This window comes from Carassius auratus, chromosome 12 (assembly GCF_003368295.1).
Source record: "Carassius auratus strain Wakin chromosome 12, ASM336829v1, whole genome shotgun sequence".
NCBI classification, from domain to species: Eukaryota; Metazoa; Chordata; class Actinopteri; order Cypriniformes; family Cyprinidae; genus Carassius; species Carassius auratus.
In genome coordinates, this window is record NC_039254.1 from 19,157,328 (window position 1) to 19,167,591 (window position 10,264).

Consider the following 10,264-nt stretch of genomic DNA (forward strand, 5'->3'; position numbering starts at 1 on the left):
GAGTTTGATCATATAATAATGTCATGTTTCTTCATGCAACTCATTTTACATAGTTGTTTTTGTTCTGTTCATGAGTGTTTGCTATGTAACCTGATGCTGAGACTCACTGTGTGTGTGTGTGTGTGTGTGTGTGTGTGTGTGTGTGTGTGTGTGTGTGTGTGTGTGTTTTGGATCAGTTCTGAGCAGCGCCCACAGAGAGGTCCTTCTGGATCTCGTCTCTGCTCGAGCGGCTGCACATTACAGAGGAAGAGATCCAGTGCATCCATGAGGACGAGGCCCAGAGAGCCAGCTTCCTCCAGAGCTCTCCTCTCACTCACTTCAGCCCCAACAAGTGCTTGCAACTCTGCATAATACATCTACTGCTTATAGCATGTGTCTACATTGTTTTTTTCGTATTTGAGTGGCATTTTTTAATTAATTGGAAAAATTAAAATATGAAAGTTTATATATTTGGTTTGGAAAAGGAGTTTGCCTTGGTGAATAATCAGGAAACAATGGGAGCCCGTTTCTGCCGCCTGAAAAAAAAAAGAAAAGGTAATTGCAACTTTTATCTCACAACTGCGCTGTATAAAGGCAGAATTTAAATATGTATAAACAGAATTGTGGGATATAAACTTGCCATTACGAGGTTGTATCATGCAATTCTGAGAAAAAAGTCTGAATTAGCAGTTAATGAGAAAATTGAGATAAAAACTTGCAATGACCTGTTTTAATTATTTTATTCAGTTGCAAAAATGGGCTTCCGTTTTTAAAACTTCTACATTTGAATATTTCACCTTTCTTTAATAAATATTTACTTTTATTAAAAATGTTTTCACAAATAATGTATTTTAAAATGTGCCACGCTGACCATCAAATATGGCGCTTGCAAATTGTATATTTGAAAATTGGTTGGCGTTCTTCCACTTCTGTAATGTGTGTGTTAGCTATTAAATAAAGTCTGCGCTTTTTATGAAACTCTTAAGTTGTTTATATGTAATGAAAAAATGAATAGTTCATACAAAAGAAACTACTTATAATAATTTGCTGAAGATATCCTCCCACTCAGTTCATCAGAGATCAGGATGAGTTTATTTCTTCATCAGGTTTGTAGAAATGCAGCACTGCATCAGTGTCTCATCAATGGATGCTGTGCAGTGAATGGGTGCCGTCAGAATGAGAGTCTGATAAAAACATCACAATAATCCACAGCACTCCAGTCCATCAGTGAACATCTGGAGAAGACAAAACCTGAAACACATCCAGCATTAAGATGATTTTAACTCAAACACATAGAGTCTATAATCCATAACAACACTTCCTCCAGTGAAACAAGTGATTCTCCAGATCTGATAAAGAAACAAACTCATCCGTATCTTAGAAGGCCTGAGTCAGAGCATATTTTTATTTCTATCTGAACAATTTTGTTTTCCTAGACTCCTGGCACATGTAAAACATAATATAGCCTACTATGAAGAAATATTTCAGTTTCAACATGTTAAACAATTAACACAAACTTAAATGAAAAGAGTAACATTTTCAAATTAATAACTGGACACGACTCACATTAGCGAGGTAATGTCACGTGACAAACATCTACCCTGCACCTAAGTAAAATATTTAGTTTTGTATAACGCCAACTGTCACAATTATTTAGGGGATAAAAAGTACTGAATAGATTCCCCGTGTGTAGTAGCTAGTAGTAGATCATTATTCGCGGTGTGGGGATCCTGTCCCTTTAAATTTCTTCGTCTTTTTCCGGAGAGTCTCGGTGAGGTTCGCTGTCAAACCCGCTGCTGCAAGGAGGGCAAGTGACCGTGTTTTTGCAGATATCTATCATTTCTCGTTAAAGTTGGACCCGTGGTATAATAACATACATTTACGGCCGTGAAGTGAAGTAACCTTCCTCTCCACAAATGCAAGCTATCAAATGCGTGGTGGTCGGCGACGGGTGAGTAGTGTTTTTGGGAGCTGATGGAGAGGAGCATCATTGGAAAAGCCGTGTGGGGTATTGCAATGCATCCTTGACCAGTTCTGACCTGTGCATTTGATTATTTGATCAAAGTTATAACCTCTATTTGATCCTAAGCGTGTGCATGCGTGCAGAATGCACTCAAAATTGTAATATGATCGGAATCATAGCTATTGTAATTAGCGCATCAAAGCGTGATACATTAATAATTGTTTCGTGTATTATTTTAATTGCTAATGCATGTGCGGCTTGGCAGCATGCACTGGTTATTAGACGTTAATGTGTCGTTTTCGTGTAATGCATTGGGTGTTGAATGGCAAAAGCCTGAAGCTGAAGCCTATGGTTACCACTCCCTCCTGTAGCGTGCACGAGAAGAGTGTGGAGCGCGTGCATGTGAGCCGAGTCCTAGTCATTCCGTGAGTCGGTTCTTTTGAAGAGCCGGTTCAGAAACATGATTCGCAATTATTTTACGTCATAATTGCGTGGATCCAAAGCCAGGCGTAAGTTAAATGCTCACTCGAATTGTAATTTCAGTAATTTCAGTACTGAGTCAATAGATAATCTTTTAATAATTTTGGTCTGCTACAAAATACATTGATTTCATTATGTGTGATATATTCTGTCATTTTTCTAATTTTGAACATAACAGAATATATAAGGGATGTATTTATTTTATCGGCTAAATATTCGTAAATGTACATTTTCTTCATCAATTCCCAAATTACATATTTTTTTCTTCTTCTGACTTTAACTACCTAATTATGACAAGTGTCAAATTTGGTACAAGTTATGTCAAATAGTATTCTAATACAACAGAAATAAAGTAATGAAAAAAGATGGTATACTGGCATCTTGATAAATAACACATTTTGTGCATTATAAATCAATGCACGGAAAATATGAAAGGCTTTTTTACAGCACGTGTGAACAGAGCTGACAAACCGTAATCTGTTACTGAACTGCTATTATTTGAGTGATTCATTCGACTCAAACGAACGAATGTTCTTCCAGTGCACATTTCATTAGTGATGGTGTGTATCTGTGTGTGTGTGTCTGTCACTATCTGACACACACACACTCACAGAAACAGCACACTAGCAGCACTAACTACTTTTACTTGAGCCTAGTGCTCTTTCAGCATCTGTGTGTTTATGCCCAGCTGAGCTGTGTGGTGTGTGTTTCCTCTTCAGTGCGGTGGGTAAAACCTGTCTGCTGATCAGCTACACCACAAATGCCTTCCCCGGCGAGTACATCCCTACAGTGTGAGTATAGAGTGTGTGCATCTGCTTCAAAAACACTATAAAACAATGGAGCACATTATGGAACATTTAGACAAATATAAAACAATACAAAAAAACATTTGCATGCATATGTGTTTTATGTTTGTGTTATATTTGATGCATCAGGTTTTTAAGGTTCAAATAGTCTGATACTGTATAGTGAGAATGATGCTTGTGATGTAAATCAGTGAGATCTTAATAACAGTATACAGCAGATACTGACATAAACGGATCTAAAAAAAGAGCTTTTACGGGATAACCGTAACGAGACATCTAGTTCACAGAGATGAATGAGGTGATGGATCGGAACAGAAGTCAGATTCTGAACTGATGCTGTTTGTCTCGTTCTTAATTTTTTATGATGTTTTATTGAGCATTATGTCAATGTGCTTTGTTCAGATTTGACAACTACTCTGCCAATGTGATGGTGGATGGCAAACCAGTCAACCTGGGCTTATGGGACACAGCGGGACAGGAGGACTACGACCGGCTCCGTCCGCTCTCGTACCCACAGACGGTGTGTGTCCTCACATTCTGAGCATCACATTCTGAGCATCACATTCTGAGGACTTACACTTCAAAAGCATGGCAATGAAAATATAGACCTAATTTAATGATGCTGAATTAAAAATCTCAGTAAATTATCACATTATTATAAATAAATATTGGTAATTTATTGCTGTAATATTTGGGGGCATTGAGCCTAAATAAATTGTACACTCCAAAAAGTCCATAGTTAGCATTTATTTGCCCAAATTATCTCAAGCAAAATAATCTAAAATATTTTTTTTTTCTTAGAAGGTGTATTTTTTTTTCTTTATTTAAAAATTTGTTTTAATTGAATTTATTGTATTATTTTATTTATTCTCTTATTTTATTTTATTTTATTTTATTTTATTATTGTTTTATTGTTTTGGAAAGATGTATTGAAAAGCAATGCTGAATTTGATGAATTTTAAATATATATGATATGATATATATACACACATATATACACGTGTGTGTGTGTGTGTGTGTGTGTGTGTGTGTGTGTGTGTGACATAAGAGAAGTTAAAAATAAGAGTGAAGATTTTTCAGGAATCTTGTATTTGAGGCAGTTTTTCCACTAATTGACGAATAATTCAATATTTCCTCCTCTTAAAAATGGTTATTGAAAGCAAAAACACTATGAAATGCATGTTTTGTGAGGACGTGTGAAATCAGCTAATCAGAATGAGTGTGAAACAAGTACTGGATTTCATTCAGCAAATATGATGCAGTGCGGTGTAAGTGAACTGGGCTGTTTTCTCCACAGGATGTGTTTTTAATATGCTTCTCATTGGTGAGCCCAGCGTCCTTTGAGAACGTCCGTGCAAAGGTAGGTGCAAATCATCTTTCAGGTGCTTTTGAAAGTACAGCAGACAAAAGCACAGTACTGACAGCAGAGCGTAGTGTAAGAGTGAGTGTTTCTGTGCTCCAGTGGTACCCCGAGGTGCGACACCACTGCCCCAACACACCCATCATCCTGGTGGGCACCAAACTGGACCTGCGGGATGATAAGGACACCATCGAGCGGCTGCGGGACAAGAAGCTGTCGCCCATCACATACCCACAGGGTCTGGCCATGGCCCGAGAGATCGGTGCGTACCGACAGACTCGAGACCGCAGCAGATCTGTGCATGCATTCATGCAGCTACTGAGTGAGTGGAGCGCTGCTGATGTTCTGATGCACAGAGATGCTTATCGTCTCGGAGTAATGATGCTGAAAAATCAGCTTTGATCACAGAAATAAATTACAACTTTACAGATATTCACATAGAACGCAGCTTTTTAATATTGTAATACTATTTCACATTTTTTTATCTATTTGGTTACTTTATTTTAATGTTTCCTTGTTACACTGTAATTATATGTTAATTATCATAATTATAAGTAGTGAGTAATATTAATGAACTACATGTACTTACTATAATGTTTAGGTTAGGTTAAGGGTTTGGCTTAGGGTTACTTGCATGCAATTATGCATAATTTATTGTTACTTTAAATTAAGTACATGCAACATGTGTAACAAGGACGCCTTAAAATAAATAAAATAAATAAATAAATAAATAAATGAAGAATAAAGGAGAGTAGGGCTACAAATCTTTTTCAAACAAAAATATATATACAAATTATTATTTATCAGTGTGACAGTAAATAAATAATGCATACCTAACCTGGTATATTTTGTGTTTTGTTTTATTTATATTAAATAAAAAATATTATTATTATTATTATTATTAAAAATATAAATAAAAACAAAACAAGAAATATTAATATTGTAACATTTCACTGTTAAATAAAAAATCTACTACTTAAGATAAAATGTAATAATTAATAAAAAAATAATAAGACAATTTGATTTAACATTTCATGTCAAATTACATTAATATTTATTGCTGTTAATTATTTTTCAAACAATGCATCACCCTTTTGACTCTGACACAATACTATAGGGTGGCCTTAAAACTACTCATTTGTTGATTAGTGCTTCTTGTTACAAGTAAAAGTATTTATTTTTGGTTAATCACTCATCCCCTGTGGGAGTATATCGTTACTTAATCAGTTTGACTCAAGAAATATTGTTCCAAGCAGAACAAATGTTTAAACAGAAGTGTATTGTGTGGTCCGACTGAAGCAGTGTTGTGTTTGTGCCGCAGGGGCTGTGAAGTATCTGGAGTGCTCTGCTCTCACTCAGCGTGGGCTAAAGACTGTATTTGACGAAGCCATCCGCGCCGTCCTCTGCCCTCCGCCCGTCAAAAAACGCGGCAAGCGCTGCACTCTCCTCTGAGCACACACACATTTATAATCAGCCTCTTGGAAGATATACTGAACTGCTGTCGCAGGGTCGGGGACAGCTGTCCATGAAGCTCTAATGCACATCACATGAATATGAACCATTGGGACACCTCGTGGCTGATGGCTTTTGTTTTTCACGGCCTCACGGGCCCCGAGACATCATATTCCATTTCATATCGTTTCTATGAGTTTTAGTGGTACAGTGTAAATGTTGACATGCTGTAAGGAAGTGTTTCTTGGTGTTGTAAAGGAAGTGTGTCAAAGACATGGGAAAGTTCTGTTTATTTAGATGCTAACCATTCGCAGTATTAGTTTACATCCCATTTCACATCAGGAGCGAGTCAAACAAGAAAGGTTGCAAATGTTTGTATTGTGAAAAGCGAAGCTGGTCATGGAAGGGTTAAAGATCAAGTTCAGTTTTGCGCCCAGCTTACAGAAATTTGTTCTAAGAATTCTTTGCTAACATTCCCAGTAAGTTTTGAAAACATTGTTTCTGAACAATTTTTAATTTTAATGCAAACGTCAAGTGAACGCTCCATATTATTATTTGGCAAACGTTACTTTTAAATGTTCTCTGAATGTTCGAAATGCCCAGTTTTTTTTATTTGATCATTTTGCAAAATGTTACATTTGAATGTTCTCTGAACGTAACATTTAAAAAACACAATGTTTCAAATCAAACATTCTTTGAATGATGTATAATAACATTTGTGTGCTACCTTTTAACCTTGAACATTGCAATAACGTTACAGGAAAAACGTTTGCTCACAAACACATAATCTTCTCAGAACTTGTTATTAATTTTTTTTTTTTCTGTGTTCAGGGAACACATTATGGGAATGTTATCTAAAATGTTTTTTTTTTAAACTAATATCATTGAAAAAAAAGTTTCATAAATGTTTCACAAACAATGTATAACTGGTGCTAACGTTTTAACACTAATAAAGACTAAATAATAACATTACAGTATTAATTTGAATACTTTTGTCAACAAAACAAATTCCTCATTCAAAAGCTGGTTCTGATTACTGGAAGAACGTTCCTTCATGTTTTCTGTTAGCTGGGTTACGTTTTGCTGAAAGAGTTTGATCTTTGGAATAAGGTGCATGCACTGTATGAGCAGATACGTGAATGAAGAATAGGCTCTGTTTGATTTCATGTGGACTTCTCATGTATTCATGAACACTAGATGTCTTCTTCTTCTTGACTCTTGGCCGTTCTGAACACTGGAGAAGCAAACTGTGTCGTATCTCTGTGGTTAGTGAATACACTGGCTTTGGATTTTCTTTCATTTCTAGTTTTTTGATGTTATTTTTATGTACAGATGAAGCACTACTGAGAGTTTTATGGTACACATCTGCGCTCTGTCTGAACAAATGCCCATCATCATCATCATCATCATCATCATGAAGGGACTTGCGTGCCACCAGCTGTAAGGAACACATTAGTTCCTGATCTTTCCCTCCTTGCAAACCTGGTTTAAGTCTCGTCTGCACGTGTGTTGGAGTCGACATGATCACAACCGGTCCCTGCATCTGTGCTCCTGCACTTCCTTTCTTTGCAAAAAGCTCAAAAAGGACAAAAAGATGATCTTCACAGCTGCCAAAAGACATTTCCATGATGTAAGATAGTATATTTACACAAAAATGTTTTAGATGAGGAATGCATTAATGAATAAATGTATTCATGTTTTACCCTTACTCTGACTCTCTGCTTTCATTCATTGGAGAAAATGACAATAAAAGTATAATAGAATGTAATGCACAAGTCTTCTGAAGCCGGACAACAGCTTCTTGTGAGGAACAGACTGAATATAGTGTTGTCTGTGGACCATTTCTTTACTATGCTCATTTGCAATGCTTTTTAAATGCTTTTTTAAAAGTTTTTCCAAGTTCAGTTGCAGTAAATTTATTTCTGTTGAGGCCTTTTTATCATTAAAATAAATAGCAATTTATCATATCTCAGCTCTGTGATTGTTTATATTGTTGCAGAATGTGGATTATGTTGTGTTCAGTGTGAACCAGTGAGTTTGAACCAGTGAGTTTAGGTAAGTTGGTCCCGTGCCAGTGATCGTCTTGTAGGCAAGCATCAGTACCTTGAATTTGATGCGAGCAGCTACTGGTAGCCAGTGTAACCTGATGAGGAGAGGAGTAACGTGAGCTTTTTTTGCCTCATTGAAGACAACCCTCGCTGCTGCATTCTGGATCAATTGCAGAGGCTTGACAGTACATGCAGGAAGAGCCAGGAGAGCATTACAATAGTCCAGTCTGGAGAGAACAAGAGCTTGGACAAGAAGTTGGGTTGCTTGCTCTGACAGGAAGGGTCTAATCTTCCTAATGTTGTATAAGGCAAACCTGCAGGACCGGGGCGTTGTAGCAATATGGTCAGTGAAGCTTAATTGATGATCCATCACAACTCCTAGGTTTCTGGCTGTCCTCGATGGAGTTATGGTTGACGAGCCCAGCTGTATAGAGAAGTTGTGATGAAACAATGGGTTAGCTGGAATCACCAGGAGTTCTGTCTTCGTAAAGTTAAGCTGAAGGTGATGGTCATTCATCCAGCTAGAAATGTCACTCAGACAGGCTGAAATGTGAGCAGCTACCGTCGGGTCATCTGGCTGGAATGAGAGGTAGAGTTGGGTGTCATCAGCATAGCAGTGATAAGAAAAGCCATGCTTCTGAATGACAGATCCTAAAGATGTCATGTAGATGGAGAAGAGAAGTGGTCCAAGTACTGAGCCTTGAGGAACCCCAGTAGCAAGGTGGTGTGACTTAGAAACATCACCCCTCCAAGACACACTGAAGGATCTGTCAGAGAGGTAGGACTTAGTTCCAGAGATGCCCATCTTTCTGAGGGTGGACAGGAGAATCTGGTGATTAATGGTGTCAAAAGCAGCAGACAGGTCCAGTAAGATGAGTACTGAGGATTTTGAAGCTGCTCTTGCCAGTCACAGGGCTTCAGTAACCGAGAGCAGGGCAGTCTCAGTTGACATGCACAGAGATCCATGAATGGAAATGGCCCATCCCATAGAACAATACGTCTGAGAAGTCACCAATTCATCCTCATGGTTATAATGCTGGTCTGGCTAGAAGTAAGTTACCTAGCGGAGGTAGAATAACACCCACCTCTCAACCTACAGCTTGTTCATAGAAATCCAGAAGGGTACGCATTCTGCAAGTTCTGAGAAACAGAGAACTCAACTCTCCACATGAGAGAAGAACTTATGTGAACTCAAAATAACTAAAACAAAGTGGTAGTGTGTTCATATGTAGCATCCCAATCTACCCGATAGAGAGCATGGGTCCTGCTTTAACCAGACCTGCAGAGCCTGGAAGAGCCCAAACATGCTGTCACAAGTGAGGCTTCTGCACCACCTCCTCCGCACCATCAGAGGGAACACTCACCAGAGTACTGACTGTTTCAATTCGGACTCCAATTCCCTTAAACCCACTTACCTGGGACTGATTGCAAACACACACCTGCTAATCACCATCCTCTCTCCATATGAGCACACCAAACATACACATCAGCCAGAAGTCTTGATTTGCCTAGGTAATCATTTGCATTTATTCATTGTGGATTATTATTTACGTTGTGACCTGTATTGTTTACTGGACTGTGATTCTCTGCTGCCTGCCCTGATCATGGCCAGTACTGTTTATGATTCCATTTCCTGATCATTCTGCTGTTAAATAAACTGCAAATTTATCCTCACTCTCCACAGCTGACTCATCATTACACATGCATTTATTTTTATAATTTTTTCACTCAGAAATATATCAACAGAGATACATTAGTTGAGTGGAGCCCAAGGTGAGTACCAGAGCCTAAGCCAAATCAGAGAAAGGGAATGAGGCTGACATTGTATAACCCTTACCATACAGGATTTTAGAAAGTGTGCAAAGTGCTTAGAGTGCACACTTACCACAGTGTGGATTTAAGAATGTGCACAAAAGCTTAGCGTGTGCACTTACCATAGCATGGATGTAGAAAGATTCCCAAGCATCTGCTCACATATGCTCAGAAGTCCTCAGACACTCAGTCGGGAGTGGTAGGCTCAAAGACAAACCTCTGAGGTGAGTGGAGCACTGCCTGGCTTTAACCAAATGGAGGTAACTTATCAGGGAAGCAGCAATTGGTCCAACTATGTTGTCACTGCCACAGAGCTCAAGAGCGGAGGGTTCAACCCCTAGCAAAGAGAGAGAGGAAACCAGCT

At 38.2% G+C, this 10,264-nt stretch overlaps 1 protein-coding gene across 2 annotated transcripts; it reads left to right on the forward strand.

Annotated features, from left to right (window-relative positions):
- The first annotated feature begins 1,750 nt into the window (after positions 1–1,750).
- On the forward strand, positions 1,751–7,763 carry LOC113112072 (ras-related C3 botulinum toxin substrate 3-like). 2 transcript variants are annotated; one of them, XM_026277452.1, is made up of 6 exons: positions 1,751–1,930; positions 3,142–3,213; positions 3,631–3,748; positions 4,526–4,588; positions 4,691–4,910; positions 5,910–7,763. In XM_026277452.1, the coding sequence occupies exons 1-6, from the start codon at positions 1,896–1,898 to the stop codon at positions 6,038–6,040; spliced, it is 639 nt and encodes a 212-aa protein (XP_026133237.1). In that variant the 5' UTR covers positions 1,751–1,895; the 3' UTR covers positions 6,041–7,763. The 2 variants fall into 2 exon arrangements, with proteins under 2 accessions (XP_026133237.1, XP_026133238.1); XM_026277453.1 differs by having other exon boundaries at positions 4,691–4,850; positions 5,910–7,762.
- Positions 7,764–10,264: the final 2,501 nt, after the last annotated feature.

What these genes read in the sequence shown, in the direction of transcription:
- LOC113112072 (XM_026277452.1), top strand. Translation starts at nt 1,896, where the DNA reads ATGCAAGCTATCAAATGCGTGGTGGTCGGCGACGG. An exon ending in TGCGTGGTGGTCGGCGACGG is followed by an intron (nt 1,931 to 3,141) that starts GTGAGTAGTGTT and finishes TTTCCTCTTCAG; the next exon opens with TGCGGTGGGTAAAACCTGTC. An exon ending in CGCTCTCGTACCCACAGACG is followed by an intron (nt 3,749 to 4,525) that starts GTGTGTGTCCTC and finishes TTTTCTCCACAG; the next exon opens with GATGTGTTTTTAATATGCTT.